Source organism: Thermobia domestica, chromosome 18 (genome assembly GCF_964235325.1).
Source record: "Thermobia domestica chromosome 18, izTheDome1.hap1.1, whole genome shotgun sequence".
In the NCBI taxonomy this organism is placed as follows: domain Eukaryota; kingdom Metazoa; phylum Arthropoda; class Insecta; order Zygentoma; family Lepismatidae; genus Thermobia; species Thermobia domestica.
This window is the reverse complement of record NC_137471.1, coordinates 15538581-15559222: the sequence shown is the minus strand read 5'-3', so window position 1 is coordinate 15559222 and position 20642 is coordinate 15538581. Positions and strand designations below refer to the sequence as shown.

General features: G+C 37.1%; 1 protein-coding gene across 4 annotated transcripts in view; it reads right to left on the bottom strand.

Moving 5' to 3' along the window:
* Nucleotides 1-495: 495 nt before the first annotated feature.
* LOC145675964 (uncharacterized) overlaps nt 496-20642 on the bottom strand; it is an 84904-nt gene continuing 64757 nt past the window's right edge. For all 4 annotated transcript variants that reach the window (XM_081746781.1, XM_081746780.1, XM_081746779.1 and 1 more), the window contains 5 exons: nt 19344-19393; nt 14684-14785; nt 10398-10523; nt 6377-6542; nt 496-653 (listed from right to left, as the gene is read on the bottom strand). In XM_081746781.1, the coding sequence (XP_081602907.1) occupies nt 538-653; nt 6377-6542; nt 10398-10523; nt 14684-14785; nt 19344-19393 (560 nt within the window). In that variant the 3' untranslated portion in view covers nt 496-537. The remainder of the gene's footprint in view (nt 654-6376; nt 6543-10397; nt 10524-14683; nt 14786-19343; nt 19394-20642) is intronic.

Below are 20642 nucleotides of genomic sequence, written 5' to 3'. Positions count from 1 at the left end.
GTGTTAAAGAATTTGCTACGCAATTCGAAATAGATTTTCCTTTAGGATAATTTCGTTAAAAGTCCAGATGCTAATCCTATGGATTATTGTGCCATTGGACTTTTTCGAGTGAAGTCTTTCGTCATGTAGGGCTCTCACGGTAAATGGCTTCTGGAATTCCTGCAAGCAGGCGTGCAACAATACACCCTTGGTACAGCTCCAACGAAGTCTGCCGCATGGAAACTGCAATGGCGTGTAATGATACATATCGCTGACCATCACGTCGATTATTATCGTTGATAAATAACAACCTCAATTTCTTCTGATGGGCGCTAATCACCCTCTGTATTTTGGTCGGAGTAGTCCAAATATAGTCTTCCAATGTGTTTTAAAATAAGAATACAGAACTCGCTATAATACGGCCTTGTAATTGAAATATGTGTTGATCAAAGTTTCAACTTTTGTGTTTGTATTGAATGTTGTTAAAGGTTTTGGCAATAATACAAGACTGTGTTCTAAAGAAGTTTTATTACAAGTTAGAACAAAAAAATATCAACGCTACATTTGCACCCACTGTTTGAGAGCTGGACGTGAGAGTTTTCCTGTCGGAGAAAGAGGCAGAGAATCGACAAAATGAACTCCTCCTCGAAGATGCTTGTAAAATGGTGTTCTCTCTGGAAAGAAAAATCAAATAAAAATACTTATTACAAAAGAAAACTTGTTAGTGCGTCACAGGTAATTCCTATACTTAGTACTCAACTTAATAATTGACGCCGGCCTGTCTGACGCGAAAACATGTCGTTAACATTGAGGCAATTTTCAAATTTAAAAGTTCTGTGACGATTTAATGGACATAAGAACTTTACCTCTCAAGTTTATTATTGTGTTGAGTCATAATTCCGTAGCGTTCTGATTTGACCTTTCAGCACTACATTGCTGTTCATTTGTTTACCGTTTTTATATTGTCACTGTTTACTTTGGAGTGCTGTCTTGTGGAATACAAGTTGTCAGCGAGATAGTTACGAACAATTGTTATTTCTTCGCTGTTGAAGATGGAGTGTCAGGGTCGAGAAAAAAAATAACATTTCCGACATATTCTGCTGTACGAGTTTAACCGAGGTTCGAGTGCAGCAAATGCGGCTAGTAACATCTGTGAAGAGTACGGAATTAATGCTGTCGGCGAAAGTACACTGTAAAAAAAATCGTTGTGTTATTTCAATGACATGTCTAAGTGTTAACACGATTGTGTTAAAATATAACACAAACAAGTGGTTAGAACAACTCACTCTGCATTTGGAGTTGTGTGTCAAATGCCGGTAGTTGAAATGACACACAGCCTGTGTGTTAAATTAACACAAGTGTAGAATCTTCGGTGTTGTTTTCTGCGTGATTGGCAAATATGTTGGGCATCTAATTATAAAGGCTTACTTAAACAAATCCAGGTACACGCAAAATTTCAAAATGCAAACCGCACGATGTGTTTTCAATTGTTTTACATAATGTTTCTGAAGAAACCCTAATAGCACAAGATGTGGTAGGCATGTGCCATTTAGGTGTTCTAAATTAATCTCCCACATTTGATGTATTTATTGCTTCTTTTCCTAAGCGATTATGTACTAGAAGCAACAAACGCATCAACTTTATTAGATGGCAACTGGCGCCAATCATTTGAAAGTAAATATGGAAGAACTATAAAATAAAGTAAATAGACAGTCGTCATTTTGTTATAAAATTAGGTCTACATGGCGAGCAGATTTTATCTTATCCCGAACGGTTATCGTCGAATATACGCGGCTTAAAGGAGCACTCTGATTAACCAAATTCAAAAGACCTCAACAATTTATCCCTCTACAAGCGACGTTTTCTTCATCGCCCCCGTGGCCACGTCGGAAGAGCACGCGGCTAGTAATTGAAAGGTTGGTATTTCGTGCCCCTCCTGCCACTGGAGTACATTTTTTTACTTATTTAAGTGTTTTTTTAGACTCAGCATAATGTAAACACATTACGCATATAGGCGATTTAACATATTTTGAGGGAGTAATTTTGTGGTTCATTAACGCTTACGGCACGACTCAACACCGGTTGTGTGTTAAAGACGTAACACACCCCCTGCGTTAAACGCCAACACCGTGGGGTATGTGTTGAACTAAAACCGCATAGTGGTAGTCACGCTGGAACCACTGCCCTGTGTTAAAATTGAGTTGAATTAACACAACCATTTTTACTGTGTACAGCAAGCAAATGGTTTTCTCGTTTTAAAGCGAATCAGTTTGATTTGCATTATGAAAGACGCACAGGAAAACCATCTGATTTTGATGAGGAACATTTAAACACTTTGATATCCGCCAGACAACCAGGGAATTGGCGAGTGTGATGGAATAACCTAGTAACCATCGTTCCATTGCCAATTACATTCAAGGACACAACTTCGAAGATGAAACTGCTCTCCAAACTTGTATTGAAGACTTTCTAAACTCAAAATCAACAGATTTCTACAGTCGGGGAATCAAAAAACTACTCCAACATTGGGAGGAAGTTATTGACAATGACGGAGAATTGTTGAATAGCTGCTTCCTTGACTTGGTCAAGCTTTTAACTGAATTTTAACTGAAGTTCAGAAATAAAATACTAAACAAAAACTTAACAAACCTATATTTAAAACGCTACAGAATTATGCATTAACCTAATATTTTAAAATATTACAAGGGGTTCGTGACCATCTATAGATTTGTCTCAGTGAGCTGAAAGCTTGGGGGAAAAGAACTTAGTTAACCCTACAATCACACCGTGGGGTCACCGGCGACCCCATTGCATATAAAATGCGTTCTGCGCCAGCGCCGTTGTGAGAGGGAAACACAACACTTCGTCTAGCTTCAGTTCGGAGCATGCTGTTGACACTGCAAGTTGCATTGTTGTGTTGGTGCGGAAAGTTCTGTGTTATTTTGAGTGCTCGGGTCATATATGACCCCACGGTGTGATTAATGAAACATAGTTTGTTTTGAATAGCCATATAAAAAATCATTTTCTATTGGGCGATTTTTTACGAATGGCGGCATCAAGGAAGTTTTCTAACCAGAAAGATATTGTACGCATTTTAGAAGAATCAGATGATGATCTATCTGTCCGATGCTGATGAACTGTTAAGTGAAAATGAGGATAATGAGGAGCAGGATGATCAATCGGAGAATGAATTTGAAGCTGATGTTGATAACGATGATGTTGCCGACTTGTTACAACGTAAAGTTATTTATGGGAAGAATGGCAGTAAGTGGTACACTAAACCCTTCCACCAAATATCCACTAGAACGTTGAAAAAAACATTGTTATTCATCTCCCAGGGCCCAAGAAGGAACGATAAAGCTACAAGGGACCAAAGGAAATCTGTAGAGAAATTCGCTGCCATCCGTGAAGTGTGGGATATCTTTGTGCGTCACTGCTCTGAATATTATACTCCTTCAGAATATGTCACGATAGATGAACAATTATTGAGGTTCAGGGGTAGGTGCCCTTTCAAAATGTACATTCCTAACAAGCCTGAAAAATACGGGATAAATGTTATTATGATGTGTGACGCCAAATCATCGTATATGTGTGCAGCAAAACCATATGTTGGAAAAGAGAGAAGAGATTTACAGCTTGCAATTCCAACTGAATATGTGTTGAATCTCACACAATCCATCCATCACACAAACAGAAATGTAACTATGGACAACTGGTTTAGTTCCTGTGAGGTAGCTGACAAGCTCTTGGAAAAAGAACTCACCATGGTCGGCACTATGAGGAAGAACAAAACCAGAACTTCCACCATGTGTAACTGAAACAAAAAGGAAACCAGTTTATTTCTCATTGTTTCTTTTTCAGGAAAACAAAACCGCTGTCTCCTTTGTACCAAGAAAAAACAGGTGCGTAGTTCTGATATCGTCCTATACATAATCAAGCTGACATAGACAATGAGACGCAGAAACCAGAAATAATCTTATTCTACAACCAAACTAAAGGAGGTGTGGATCAATTTGATCAATACTGTCATCCGAAAACAGTTGCCAGGAAGACACCTAGGTGGACACTCAGAGTTTTTATGGTATGTTAGATGCAGCAGCACTAAATAGCTTCGTTACCTTCAGGTGCCATTCGGGATCTAGTTCAACACTGAAGAAGCGTTCTGATTTCTTGAAGGCTCTTGCATTGGCACTCTGTGAAGAACACATGAAAAGGAGAGCAAATAACGAGAGGTTGCCAAAACAGCTAAGGAACAATATTCGTCATTTTCTCGGCAACGAAGAGGAACCGGTACAAAGTGTGACACCAGTTGGACGACCAGGTAGATGTGCTTTCTGTAGCCGGAAGAAAGACAGAAAAGGAGTAGCAGTGTGTTACTTGTGTAAGAGAAGTGTGTGTGCTGAACACTGACACAACATTTGCGAGAATTGCAAAATGTAAACAATGGTAAACAATGAAAACTGCATCATTTATGTCCATGTAAAACAATGAAAATATCAAACAATTGAATCCCAATGAAAACATTTAATATTGTTATAATGTAGAATTCGTGTATTTTAGACTAATTGGATAATCGGTAAAGAAACGAATTATGTCAACATATATAAAATGTGATACGTGAAATGTATGAGATTATATAACCTAATAAACCTAACCTAACCTCACCTCATTTAACCTTACTTAACCTAATCTAATACATATAGATATAATATATACATACATATATACACATATATACATAACCTACATAAACATATATAATCTAACAAACCATACATTATCTACCCTAAGTAAACCTAACCTAATATTATCTAATCTAACATAATATAACCGTATCTAGTCTAATAAAACGACTCTCCAGACTGGGGTCATATATGACCCCACGGTGTGATACATGTCCTAATAAAAGCACGGTGCGGTTGTAGGGTTAAGACAATAGATTTGTAGAATTATATGTTTATAAATTTAAGTTAATGCAATTACACTGCATTCATATTCGTTATACATAACGCCCATAATGCCATAAATTAGCATATTTACATTTCCACAAATACAGAGTCCGGGAGAAAAATTTATAAAGTACTGGTTAAGGAAAAAGAAAACTATATATTTCTTAATTACATTTAATTATTGTTCAAACATGTGTTACAAAGTAAGCGCATGTTTACATCGGATGTTGAAAATGTTGGCCATTGCTTTGGACGCTCGAGAGCTTTCGTCAGAAGAGTACAGAAGCATGTGCATCGGTCTCCATTGATACATTGACCGCTCGTCGTTCCATGCACCTGAAAGGTGTCAACAGTGCGTTTGATTGCTAGGCGGGTTGCATTGGCGCCGATCCTGGGGGTCCGAGGGCGCCCGGCCCCCAAAAAGCTCATGTGGGCCCCCTCAATATTTGGCATAATTTGAATGTAATTTGTCTTAAAATTCTCATATATGCCTTCTGCATCTGAATGCCCCCCCCCCAAAAAAAAAATTACAGAGAAATCGGCGCCCTTGGCTTCAATAACAAGATTCCGCCTTCACTGACGCTACACTTCGATGACATTCCCAAACGTGATTTAAAAAAAAAAAAAACACTTCAAAACGTACTTACACTCTGTTGAGCGAAAAACCGTACTATAACAAAATTTTAACTGAAAACAATGCCGACGTCTGTTGGGCGGAAAACCATACTAAAACATACTTAAATTTCAGAACAATTGTTAAGAGGCCTCATCCCGGCGAAATTAAAATACCGCTAATTTTACGGAATTATGTGATATCTTCAAATAGATAAAAGATAATCGAAATGTGGAACAAGAGCGCCCTAGACAATATCATTTTACATGAGATATCGTTATTACCAGTCACTTATCTGCTTTCGATTTTGAGCCATTTTGAAAATCGGCATTTATTTTCGCGTTTCTAAACGGCTGAAAACGGAAAGCCACTAGGTGACTTGTGATAACGGTGCCTCATGCAAAATAATATTGTCTAGGGCGCTCTTGTTCCACATTTCAATTATCTTTTATCAATTTGAAGATATCACATAATTACTGTAAAATTAGCGGTACTTTAATTTCGACGGAATGAGGCCTCTTATACTGAAACAGGATGACAAACAGTGTATTCATTTTTCTGGCGCACTCTGTAGTTTATTGGTATAGCTATATAATTAACATTATTTAATTTTGTTATGTAGTCAATAGCCTACATTTTTCATTTAACAGTATATCTTCATTAGAATCGTTAATGGAGGGTTAATAATTAGGATTTAATGCCTAAATTCTCTGAATTTTAAAAGCAATTTGCTCTTCAATTTGAAAAATAGCTGAAGAAATAACTAAATACACTAAAATGAATTGTGCCAAGCCATAATGAATTCTGAAAATTTTGCAAGAATCAAAAATAATACCTGAAGTATATTTTTTGAGTTCCTCTTCCGATACGTCATGCCCTGGTTTCTTTACTACATAAGCACGTGGGAGAGCTGTGTATTCTGGATCTGGAACACCCACTACTCCAGCAACCATCACTGCAGGATGCGTTTGCAAAATGCCTTCCAGTTCACTTGGAGAAATCTTAATAAATAGAAATACAAGTGTTAATAACGACATCTGTATTATATTAATTTTAGCAGCACAATTGGAAAGGTCAACGTAAATTAATGGTTGGTATGGTAGATGTAATTGCAACATACAGTTGAAAATACATTGGCCAGAATAGTATAAAATGTATATTAGCTGGCCAACCATTTGCCGTCATTTACACAATGGTTTCTACTTTGCACTCCTAATCATAATTGTCACTTCTTTCGTAGAGTTTACGTCAGCAGTTTTGTTGGTTGGCAAATGGTCGGCAATGCGACCAATTACATCATAGTGCCAACGTTTCCAGTAGACTAGCTTCTTGTTTCCGACAATTGGGCCTACTGTGTGTGGTGCTAAGGGAGCGAAGGGAATCGAATGACAGATGCCATATTAATGGAAAATAAGCTGTTAGTTTAGAGATGTATGTAAGAGTAGTGGCGTTGCACAGAATTTCATCAAGGGGGAATCAAACTCCCAATCTCATATCATTTCATAACTTGCGCAATTTCTGTATACATATCTTAATATAATAATTATTTATTTTTTCCATAACGTCATATCGAAGAGGAACAATTAAATCCCAGAACAACTTCTGTATAAGAAAGTCGATGTGAGAATCTAGACAGCCTATCTTTATTTATATTTATTTATTTTATAGCTTGAACTGTTCCCGTTAGTTTAGTGGTTAGAGCTCTTGATGAAAGTAGTCCTCACTTGAATTCCTAGGAACACAACGCAAAACTTGCTGTACTAATCGGCATGACAGTCATAATAGATTTTTGAATGTTTTACATTGCATTCGCTCAACAAATTCACAAAATTAGCTTCTCAATGGTTGAGCATTCAAAAAAGTAAAAATCAGATTACGTCTTCTATCCAATTGTCATTTACCCTCGGCGGCTAAATTTCTCGGGCCTTATGCAGAGTCGTTCTGACGTACGATTAACGGCATACTAAGAGTTTTGACTAACGCACGGTTATGAGAAGTGTATTCAGAATCTCTGATTAGCACGTTGTAGTTGACTAAGTTAATCACGTGTGGTTAATTAATTTAGAGCAGAGGGTATCCTGGCTTAGCCACAGTAAAATTACATTATGAGAACACTAAAGCAATTAATTTATTACCTTCGTCGGTCCAATGCCAAAACCCCCAATGTGCAAATTTTGCTATTTTCACCTAAGTGCAGTTTCATGTTATTTGGGGCACACAGATTCCAATACCAAAGTCCCATTTGTGAAATATGACTATATTAGAAGTTATCGTCAATTCCTAAAACATGTACCTAAGTCTATAAAACTGATTTTTCGGGGTAAGTTGAATATTAAAATGCTTATAACTCAAAGTCAAATTTAGCACATTCGCGGTTTTGGCATCGGATCTACGCCTTTCAATTCATTGGGTAAATTAACTATGAAGCAGCGAGTACTGTACAATAGCAGAACCGTTTTTTAAAGTGAACGTGAGAGATGAGTAGAGATATTCAGTTTTCTGAGAGAGATCGATAAATTAACTTCCTTTATAATTACAACATAATCCTTCTATTGTCGCTAATATTAATTGAATTCTAAGGTAGGTGCAGGTAAATACGCCATGTTAAGATGTTGGATCTTTTGTGGCCTTAATTTTCAAGAAACATAAAGAACAAGGCATGTGCTTTGCAGAGTACCCTTTTCTGCGTGTAGAAAAAAAAATGTGGCAAATGAAGCAACTTACTTACAAAGTGGTGCATTTACCAGCACGTGCAGGTAATTAGGCCAAGTCTAAGATTCTACTAGAAATCTGTAATAAATCTTGCCACTGCTTATATCATCTTTATTATACGAACTGAAATATTACTACACAACGTGGCTGAAGCAAAAAATACTGTAGAATAACCAAAGTGCAAGATGAAGATAAAAAGATAAAATGTAAAAACGATAATCTCCAAAGTTGAAATGAAGTTCCAAACTGAAAATTTTAATTTAGAAGAAGATTGTACCGTGACCAAAAAAAAACTACACCGATATTACATGGAACATGTGGGACAAATGAAAAGATCTTCGTCTTCTGCAGTCAGTCCTGCACAAGCCCTGGCGTATTTTGCTGCACAATGCTTGGTATTGATTTTGTAGCCATTGAATCACAAATACTGAAATTACACTTACAAAACAAAGTGTTTCTAGACGGGCATGAAATAAGACGTATATTGCCGTAAACAATCGGCAATGTTCTGAGTTATCACGGTACTAATAACGGATTTTTACCTATATTGAAATAATAACGCCCTTCCACGGAACCTTCCCGAAGCAAACAACACTGCATGATTTTTTACAAACTCAATTTAATTTTCTCCGACGTTATTAATTAAAATTTTAAAAAAAATATTATATTGGAGATTCGGGCTCAAGTTTGCACCATTGTTTGTTCCTCTCTACAGAAACAATTTGAGGATATTCATCACCTAGACATTAGATTAATTGTGGAGCTTATTATCAAAACGTCCCTTGTCCACCCAACAAAAATTTTGGCTAATCGAAAAAAACTAATAATTATTTTATAAGGTTATTAAATATTGTAATATTTGGTGTAGAAATTCTTTAAACCCTTATTGCCTTATTTTATAAACAAATCCCATTATTTAAGACACAAGTAATGAATAATAAAGGTATTTAATTTGGATAAGGGGCATTTTGAAACAAAAAATGGACAAGGGACCGTTTTGAAAGCAAATCTATCGGACAAGAGACAATTTGATTCAAAATAATGAAAATCTGGAATTATTTTCTTCTTCTTGATTACCACTCATATCTATGAAAATGAACTGCAATACTCCACAGACATCTGACAAATCACTTTTCTAAGTGTCTTCAAACTTCAAGCATCTATTTTACTAAGAAATAAGTGAAACAATATGGCTGATATTACCTCAACAATGTAATCACCATACAATATATAAGGTTATCGCACGAATCTTTTGCCAGTTATCTCTGTTGAGCCAGTGGTACCAAGCAGCTAGTTTGTGGACTTAAATATCTATTAAATGTTCTAGAAAGCAATAATTAATGCACTTTTGTGTCAAGTAGTTGTTGAGGAAAATCCTTGGACAAGAGACAGTTTGAAATAAAACAGCAAGAATCGTGTTCAAACGGGAATGGACATAGGACATTTTGCTTCGAAACTTTATTGCTGTAAGGTGTCCACCATTTTGCAGTAGACAAGAGACGTTTTGAATAAAAGTGCATATTTCAAATTCATTTTTCTCTGCGTTCTGGGACGTTTTGACCAGAAATGAAAGTTCAAATATGTAAACAATTATTCGATGATTCCGTGTATATTTATATCTCGATTTCTAAAAAGTGGACAAGAGACGTTTTGATAATAAGCTCCACAATTATGCTGCTATCCGTAGTAATCCTGCTGGAAGCACTTATATTGAAGCAAACAAATTAACCATTCGCCTATCGTTGTGAAAGACTGGTCCGAAAATAATACGGGCCATGCCTACAATCTTCTCCTACGTGAGAATTAAATTTAAACCCTCATGTCCATGATCAAATGAGATCTCGATGTGCTCTAATATATATATATAGACTAAATATGTGTTCAGGATTTTTTGAACGTGTCTATACGTATTTTTAATCGCTTTTTAATACATGGAACAGTTTTAAAAGATTAAGTTTACATATTTGCTAACTGCAGAGTACGTAATACAAGTCACTCTTGCTTAGAACCTAGATTCAGGGCTTTTCTTCGAAACAATACAGTAATGAAATATGGAAGTCATTCTGTTTAAAAGGTACAGCTTATAACTCGTTTTAATTCGTGTCATATTTTGGGAACATATTCATATAAAGCCTAATACTTACATGGTGTGCAAGATATTTAAAAGTTTCTTTCACTCTGTCAACAACGTATAAATGTCCATTGTCATCAAAATACCCAATGTCTCCTGTTCGAAACCAGCCATCTTCAGTGAATACCTCTTTCGTTTCCTTGATTATATATAAGAAAAGAAAGTAGATAATAAAATAATGTTAGTAACGAAAGCAATAGTCATATACAAAATGATTTATTGAATTTGTATACGTCTAAGTTTATAATGTACACGAAAACTTTATTATGTCAGTTGTAACAGCTGTACACAAACATATTCAATTAGAATCTTATGCATCTTATTTTCTATGCATAGCAACAGATATACTGTATATACAATTATTTAATGAGTATTTTATGCATCTTACTGTATAACTAACTAACTCTATGGCCTATGGAACCCGGAGGTTCAATGCCGCGTTCACAAGAGCTCTCTACTGACTTCTATCCTTAGCTAACCGCATCCAGTTTCTACTTTGTATCCCAATCTCTGCGAGATCCATCTTAACATTGTCCTCCCATCTGCGCCTAGGTCTTCCTAATGGTCGTTTTCCGATTGGTCTTCCAGTCAAGACTTTGAAAGCGTATCTACTTTCCTCCATTCTAGTTACATGACCCGCCCACCTAAGCCTCCTAGACTTGATGACCCTAACAATGTTGGGTAAACCGTATAAGTTATATAGTTCCTCATTATGAAGTTTCCGCCATTCCCCATTCCCGTTCCTCTTGGGCCCGAATATTCGTCTCAGGATCTTGTTCTCAAATACTTTCAGTCTATGTTCTTCCCTCAGAATAAGTGACCATGTTTCGCAGTAAGTGACCATGTATGCATCTTACTGTATACATGAAAATTGTCTAACAAAACGCCCTTAAAATGCATTACTCGGAGGACTCTGAAACGTACGTACGCCCAACTAATTTAAAGTACGAGGTGTGTTGAAAAAGGATTGAACCTAATTTTCCCAGGGGGGTAAACCAATGAAACGAGGGAGACTTTTATCAGTATAGATGTAGAGGGGACACTCATGCGCAGTCGTGTATTTTTCCCCACTCGCAAATAGCGTCAGTCGCTAGGAGTAGTGTTCGTAGTTTGAGGGAAATTTCCCTAATGTAGGGAAATTTTATAGGTAAATTTAGCAAAAAAAGGGAATTTTTCGAGAAAACGTGAAAAAATCCAGGGAAATTCTCTACCTGACTGATTGACCAATATCAATGCTTAAATTTTTATTTGTTCTTCAGAAATTATTATTATTATTATTAGGTATTCTGCCTTTTGGCAGGTCCTGGGACTAATAAGGATTTCTTTTTCAAATTTAGATTTGGGTATGGAAATGTTTCTTCCACTTTTGTCAATCTTCAGTTTCTTCTTTTAACTCCCAATATTTTCTCCTATCTTTGAAATCATCGATCAGCTGTGGTCTTCTTCTTCGTCTTCATTGCTTCCCTTCCATCTTTCCTTCTATGGCGGTGCGAAAAAGACAATTTCTTCTCAAGATGTGTCCAATCCAATTGGCTTATCTACGAGGAATGGTGGCTAGAAGTGTCCTCTTCTCTCCTATCCGTTTTAAAACATCTTCGTTTGTTGCTCTCTCTATCTATATTATCTTCTCCATTAGGGATGCACACGAGACGAGTCGAGACAGGATTTTCCTGAGAAAATTCGAGTCGAGACACGGCTCTTCCAATAGAAAAATATACATTTTTCGATTCGAGACATAACTTTTACAGCACATTTTCGAGACGAGACAGGCAGAAATGTTGTCTCGTGCGCATCCCTATTCTCCATTTACCTCTAACACCACATTTTGAAGCTCTCCAAATATCTCTTCTCTAACTTCCGTCATGTCCAAATCTCTGAACCATACAGTCCAATGCTCCATATATAGTACTTGACCAACTTCTTCTTAAGTCCAATATTGAGCCTGTTAGTTAAGAGTGATCTTTTCTTATTGAATGTTTCTTTGGCTATGGCAATTCTTGACCTGATCTCTTTGGTGCAGTAAGCGTCTCTCGTCAAAATACTTCCCAGATACTTGAAATTATCGACCTCTTCAAGTTCTCTTTGTTCTACTCTGATCCGTTTATTAGTTTATTTCTACTTCAGAAATAAACGAATACAATAGCAATACTTTGTGTGTGCTGAAAGTAGCATTTTCAACCATTGTTGACCGGATGGGGGTCACGGTGGTTCAGTGATGGAGTGCTTACCTCTGGTGCATGGGGTCCCTGGGTCGATCCCCAAACAAGTAAGCTTGTGGTAAATAACATTATGTCCGTTGATTTTCTCGAGGTACTCCCGTTTCCTCCCACTTTCTCATTTTGCCATCATCATTCACTTGCTTTAATCATCGGGACTCACTCGCTAACGCTCGCTAGGCAATGCTGTCTGAATTTAATGCTGGTAACCTAATTTAACGTATGAAACCATAAAACAACCGCATCGGAATAAAATATTGCAAAAAAAAAAAAAAAAAAAAAAAGTAGGTGCAAAAGCTGGCCCCCCAAAGCTAAACAATAGCCAAAAGTAGCAAAGTACTAATTTACAAGCGATGAAAAGAAACCATTTTGTAAAGTAATGTAGAATTACGTAGAAATAGAGATGAAATACTATTAATAAACCCTGAACCACCGTTAGTAATAGACGTCGGTCTGTCTCCTGTCTCTGGCTCTAATTTCTGAAGAGGTACTCGGACTTCTCTTACATGTGAATTAACGCATGAAATTTCGAAAAATGGGCAGGAAGAAAGGTCGTATGTGGCAATATTACATGCAAAATTATAAAGATAAGAAAGTATCTTGAAAGCGCAAATGTTGACAAAATGCTGGGACATCTGTCTTCTGGCAGTTACCCAACCTAATTTGTTTATAACATTTAAAAATTTAATATGTTTATAATATCAGTAGTAGAGTCAAGTTTAGAAAATCCACTTACATGTAAATTTAAACTGTTTAGCGGTTTAAAAGTATGTGGACTTACTATACCATTTTTGAAACATATTTACTTTCATAGAACATATTGTAAATAAATATCCTATAGGCGTACTATCTAAATGTAAAAAAATATTAATAAAATAGCATAATATCGTTCAGAATATACATTTTAAAGCCTCCTCTGGGGACAACAGTAATAATATACTGTGATATAAAAACGAATTTAACTTTGAAATCATAATATAGTAATAGAATGCAATTTTATTTGTGATTGTACATAAATTCCCAGAAAATTCCCATTTTTGGGAATCTTCCCAGGGAATATCCCCGAAAATATCTTCCCGGGAATTTACCCATCACTAACCCCACGCATACAATCAACTGTGAGATGAAGCAGCAAGGGCGTAAATAAGGGCCCCGCAGACCCCGCATTACGGGAGGCAAGCCATCATGGGGCCCCAACTCTTGAAGTGGGACGTGGAGAAGGAGCCCCACTCCTCGCTGTCTGCGGGGTGACCCCCAAGCCTTTAGTTACGCCACTGTGAAGCAGTTATTGTCGGTAGCATCAGCTCAGTGGAGGAATCAAGGTTAGCCAACCGGAGCGTTAACGCAATCTACTGAAAATGTCCCCACGAGTCACTAGTAGTTCGTGATTGACGGGTTGGCGATCACTGGTCTTAGATATTCCAATGAAATCTTCATTTTGAGAAAAGCTCAAATAATAGGTAACATTAGTAATTTAAGATATAATATATGCAATATTGAACGAATGTACAAAAGAAGTTTTGCAGTACTCACAGACAATAGTTCAGTACCTCACCGCAAATATGAACTGCTCAGGGAAACATAACGGTATGTCACATTTTCGATATTTCGAGTAAATTAGAAAAGAATATTTAACATTTCCATGCAATTCAATGCAATGATGAATACCAAACGTGCTTCTGTTACCATCTGCAGATATATTTCTAAAATTAAACTACCTACATGATGATCTGTGATTCAATCCCAATACATATCATCTAATGACACTATTTCGCTGGAAGAGGTGCTGATCATTATATTCGCCCGAGTCGCTTATAATTATAACACAATGGGCCTTATGCAGAGTCGTCTTGACGTTTGATTAGTGTCATACTAAAGAGTTCGACTAACATATGTTTCCTGCAGTAGTCAGGGCTTTAGTATGACGCTAATCATAAGTCAAAACGACTCTGCATAAGTCGGAATATGTTTAAGTATGAAATACAACTACAGTGGTACTTTATTCCCACGACACCAATTCAAAACTTACTACACTCATAGTCCAGTGATTGGATACAATTTTACAAGCAAAGCAAACATGTACCTTTAGTCGTTTCAAATATCCCTTCATCAGTGTTGAACACTTTAAAAGAAGCTCTCCTCTCTGCCCAGCACCTAAAGCTTTCCCCGTGTTTAAATCCACAACCTAAAATAGACAAAACTATCATAAAATATACAGTATAGTGCTAAATTCGTTGTACAAAAGCAGAGAAGTGATTCCTGAGAGTAAAACAAACAAAAAAGTTCCTATAAACATAGGGCGAAACCCCCATCGTTTACGTGTTATAGGCTGCCGAAAACATGAAAAAATGAATTCTAAAGGTCCATAGCTCCAAAACAATGGGACCTACTGTAGTCGGGTCAAGGCTTCACTTAGGAACTAGTATGTGCTCTATCCAAAAGTACATGTTTTAGAATTCTAAGGTACTCACGCAACAATTTTTATGGAGGTAGTTGGAGAGTATTTTATATCATAGACCCGTAATCAAACTCCCTCTATAAAAATTGTTGTAGAAGCACCTCAGGATTCTGAAACACACATTTTTGGATAGGGCACATACTAGTTCCTAAGTGAAGTCTTGACCTGACTACAGTAGGTTCCATAGTTTTGGAGCTATGGACCTTTAGAATTCATTTTTTCATGTTTTCGGCAGCCTATAACATGTAAACGATGGCGTTTTTGCCCTATGTTTATTGGAACTTTTTTTGTTTGTTTTACTCTCAGGAATCACTCCTTTGCTTTTGTACAACGAATTTAGCGCCATACTGCATAGACAATAGAAGATATAGGTACTTCATATTTCTACCACCTATGTGCCTTATTGTGCCTAAGCAGTTAGAGATGAACTTTTGGCATGGGAAACCCATATTTGATTCCCTGTGGAAGCTCAAGTGGTTCGGATCCAACGTTAATCTCCATGTCTCATATAGCTTTGCTGTTGAAAGGGACGCACAACACAAAATTCAACTCAAATCTATTACCTATAACAGCAAAATATACAACTTCCTTTTTTGTATACTTTAATAACAGTTTTGATAACCACACGCAAAGAAGTTAGTAGTCTTTCGCCCATACACCAGCCAGAATAAATGGAAATATCACGAGTAATGACATAGCTGTAAATTTGGGGGGTATCTGAAAATTGTTTCGGACATTTTAGACCTAATGACTTTCAATAATCGTCTAATTGGCTAATCGTCTGTTTCAGCGTTCCTCATTGGTCCATTTCACTCTCGATTGGAGAATGAATTGGTATTATTCATTGACCTTGCATTTACTCTGCTATCATCATACTCGGATTAATGAGTCGCTACTGTCTCAATAGTGTTAAAGGAATTTACTGTTTGATGTCGTGTATTACCATATATTTCCTTTGGAAGAAATTATTTCGGTATTTCAGTATAATCTATATCTATATACTGTATATTCTTACTAATATATATACACAAGAATGTGTATGTTTGTGTGTGTGTCACCAAATCGGTTTTCACCTATAAAGTAACCAAGAAAGTTCTGTCGCTTTTTCACCCACCACTTTTGAACATCGACATGTCACCTAAGATGTACCTGGAAGATCAAAAATAGTCTCCATCAGCATCGACGACCTTCTGCCAACGTTCTGGAAGGCCATGGATTCCATCGCGGTAGAACTTGGTGGGCCGTAAAGCGAAGAAGCCATCAAGTGCATGTTGCACCTCTACTAGAGATTTAAACTGACATCCTCTAAGGTGATTGTCCAAGGAATGGAACAGGTAATAATCGGACAGTGCAATGTCCGGGGAGTATGACGGATGCAATAGTGTTTCACATCTAAGTCGTAGATAAGTGTCCCGGTCATCCTAGCCACGTGGGTCTTAGTGTTGTCCTGTAACAGGAGATCCCCTTTTGCGATTCAGAAGTGCTGGCTCCAGAGCTTTGAGTTTTTCTTGAACACGGCTCAACTGCTGACAGTACACAGTTGCATTGATGTTCTGACCAGCTGATAGCAGTTCCCGATGCACCATACCGCGAGCAGTCCACCAAACACACAGGAGGACCACTGGTCCACTGGACCACTGAAGTGCTGGTTTCGGCTGTTTTGGAACCCTTTCATGGGATGGTAACCAATGATGACGACGCCGTGGAGCTTTGTACGGAACCCACTTTTTATCACAAGTCAACACGTTGTCCAGAATGGCTTAATTCCTTACGAGACAGCAAAGAAACATAACTGTATGCTCGACTCGACTCGAGTCAAATCATCTGGGACCCATGACCCAACTTGTACTGCTTCCCAAATTGATGGAGGTGCTGCCGAATGGTTTCTCCACTCACACTGAATTGTGGTTCCAGTTCCTTGCATGTCTGGCCAGTGTTCGCCTCAATTTCTGCCTGAAGATCTTCATTTTGTACATGTGTTGGTCTTCCGGCACGTGGTGCGTCTTCGAGTGTTCGTCACCGTTCTTAAACTTGTTAAACTACCGCTGCACTGTTCACGTAGTTACGACACCCTCACCAAAGGCCTGTCATATCTTCCGCCCTACTGCAGCGGTGTTTGACCCCAGTTTGAATTCGTACAACATACATGCCATATTGACGCTCTGTGGAGGTCGCGTGATGACTCTGTCCTTACGCAAGTTCACGGTGTAACTGAACTGCAGTAACCTTTCAGTATGTTTGATATACCTACACCAACAACTGATCTTCGCCTTATCTCCATTCGCATTCAACTCGCGGTGTGAGGGCCAATGGAACACAGACCTCCACAAAAAAGCGACAGAACTTTCTTGGTTACCTTTGTAGAAGGTGTCACCTGGATTCAAATGCTTTTAGTAAGACAGATCTTTAACAGATCTAATGCAAGATTAGTAAGATTATATAGAATTACAAACCTTCAGCTGGTTGAGAACATAGACCCGAATTTGATCGGGCTGCGGAATCGCGCTTCTCATATTCTTCCCTAACATATCTGTAACTCTAAGGTGTGTAAAACAATTGCAAACCTATTTTTCTCTTTCCTTCTACAGGAAACACACACACACACACACACACACACACACCAAAAAAAAAAAAAAAAACGCTGAAAGAGATCTTTATTTAATGCGTTTCTACTGTTTTAAGTTGTTTCCGTGTCTTTCTTACCTTCCAAGAAACACTTCAAAATATCTGAGACATTTATCAATTAGTTTAAATTAATACCTTCAACAAGTAGATACATGTTTGAAACTTTAAGAGATTTTAAGATACGACAATCTTATTTTAACAATTGGAATCCAACTATTTTTTTACTCTCTTTTTTCTTCCCTTCTAGAGGAAACATCACAAAACGCTAAAACACGTCTTTAATTACATTACATGAAAAATCTAAATACCAAAAGTCATGTCTTTAACCTTAAGAGATTCTGAGATACGAAAATTTTAAGCTAATAACTGACAACCCTATTTTCCTCTTCCGCATGGAATTTTCAAAAAAAAAAAAAAAAAAAGAAAAAGAAAAAGAAAAAGAAAAGATAAGAAAAAGAAAAAAATCCTTTCTTAGCACAATCTTACGTCATAAATCACACCTCCTGTCCAAATTTCAAATTTGTAGCTTAGCGGTTTGGCCTGGGTATTGATCAGTCAGTCATGCTTGACTCCTTTTATATATAGAGACTAGCCTTTGGCTTTGATGGGGACTTCAGCCCCAAACCCCGTATTTGCTCGGCCTACGGCTTCGTACTTCTTATTTGTCTACTTATATCTCTAATGTTAAGGTATTTCGAGATATGGTCATCTTATTTGTCTAATATATATCTAATGTTAAGGGATTTCGAGATATAGCTATCTTATTTGTCTAATGTATCTCCAATGTTAAGGGATTTCGAGATATGGCCATCTTATTTTAAGAATTTCAACCCCACCTTTTCCTTCCGGCCTTTTTCTTCCCTTATTGGGGAAAAATCTGAAAGCGCTGAAATACATCTTTAATTATTTTAAATGAAAAGCCTATATAACAAATTCCATGTCTCTAAGCTTAAGGAAATTTGAAATATGACTATCTTATTTCAACAATTGAAGCCTACAGGGGAAAAAGGAGGCAAGTCAGTTTTTTTTTAAAAAATGATTTTACACAATTGCCCTGTTTTCCACTGACTTACCTACTTCTTCCCCTGTAGGCAGACGCTTTAGCATTAAATGTCTTAGTGACTAAACTTCTTCTTACTACGAGATTTAATCCATGCAAACTACACCTTTTACGCTACATTATTCTACTGTTAACACATCAACCATTTCTTGATGTACTTCCTTTTCCTCCTCTACTCTTCAATTGCAACAGCACTCTCTTTTCTACCGCTTTTTCTTCCTTTGTAGGGGAAATAATCGAAAAACAGTGATACCAGTCTATAATTATTTTCAACGAGAAATCTATATACCAAATTTCATGTCTATAACCTTTACAGATTCCAAGATATGGCCATTGTAACATAATAATTGCCACCCCTCTTTCACTTCTAATTCTGCTCTGTCCGTAGGCCCTATTTCAGGTTTCCAGCTTCAGCGATTAAGCCTATGGGCGTTGATTAATCAATCAGAAATTTTTTCTTTTACATATAAAAATTAATAAAATGTTCATGTATGAAATATGAACAGAATCGCCTTAGTTTTTTTTTTAATTTCAAAAAGAAATTTACCTCCAATAGTTTAATTGATTTACTATCGATATTATATGAACGTTGAAACTTACCTTCATTTGGGCACCAGGAAACAAAAGACCTGAAGTAACTACTTCGGGATCTGCAAAAAAATAATAAATAAATAAATAAATAAATAAATAAATAAAATAAATAATAATAATAATAAATAAATAAAATAAAAATAAAAAAGCAGCTTTCGTTATTTCACAATTATATATTATACGATTCTGCATACAAGGGTCGTTCATGCGATTCCCTGACTCAGTGGTGCCCACCCCCCTCATGTCCATGACGCACTCCCCCCTCAATTGTCTATCCGTAGGTGTTCTTCCATAAAAAAAAAAACTTTTCGATTAATTTTTACACCCCCTCAAACATATTTATATAGATTTTTTAACCCCCCCAAATATTTCAATGACGCAGTTTGCGTCATAGCCCCCCCTTGTGGGCACCCCTGCCCTGACTAATGCTATAAAAATCACAGGAACGACTTACCAACTATTCATTCTTGTCCCCTTCAAAGAACTTTCTTACGTCATCTACACACCGATTCCAACGCTGTCAAAGTAGCTGTAAGCAGTCCTGAAACGCCTATCGTGGAATGTACCGGAATTCCCACATCGTATTATCCTAGATGTTTTGGGTACTGCCAAATATTTTCTCCTTTAAGAGGCTTCATCCCGGCGAAATTAAAATGCCGCCAATTTTACAATAATTATGTGATATCTTCAAATAGATAAAAGATGATCGAAATGTGGAACAAGAGTGCCCTAGATAATATCATTTTACGTGAGATACTGTTATCACGACCCACTCATCTGCTTTTGATTTCTGGCCATTTTGAAAATCGGCATTTATTTTCGCGTTTCTAAACGGCTGGAAACGGAAAGCCACTAGGTGACTTGTGATAACGGTACCTCACGCAAAATGATATTGTCTAGGGCGCTCTTGTTCCGCATTTCAATTATCTTTTATCTATTTGAAGATATCACATAATTACTGTAAAATTAGCGGTATTTTAATTTCGCCGGGATGAGGCCTCTTAAGGTGGATTTCAGTGTAGAAACAGTAAAAAAAAAAAAAAAAAAAAAAGTCATACAGAGCTAGATCTGGTGTGTGGGGGAAGCTTTTGGGCAAGGAGTAAGACGCCATTCTTGAAGTGTGTCATATTTCCAACTCCTCTATTAAGATGTCCACTACCCACTTGTCCGGCCATTTAGAACGATTGAAATGACGCAACAGTTGTAATGTAGGTAAGTAGACCTCCATATTGACAGTTTGTCCACGTCGTGATACACAATCCCAAACATGATTAAAAACTCAATCAACAGCATTTGATTGGCCTAGTC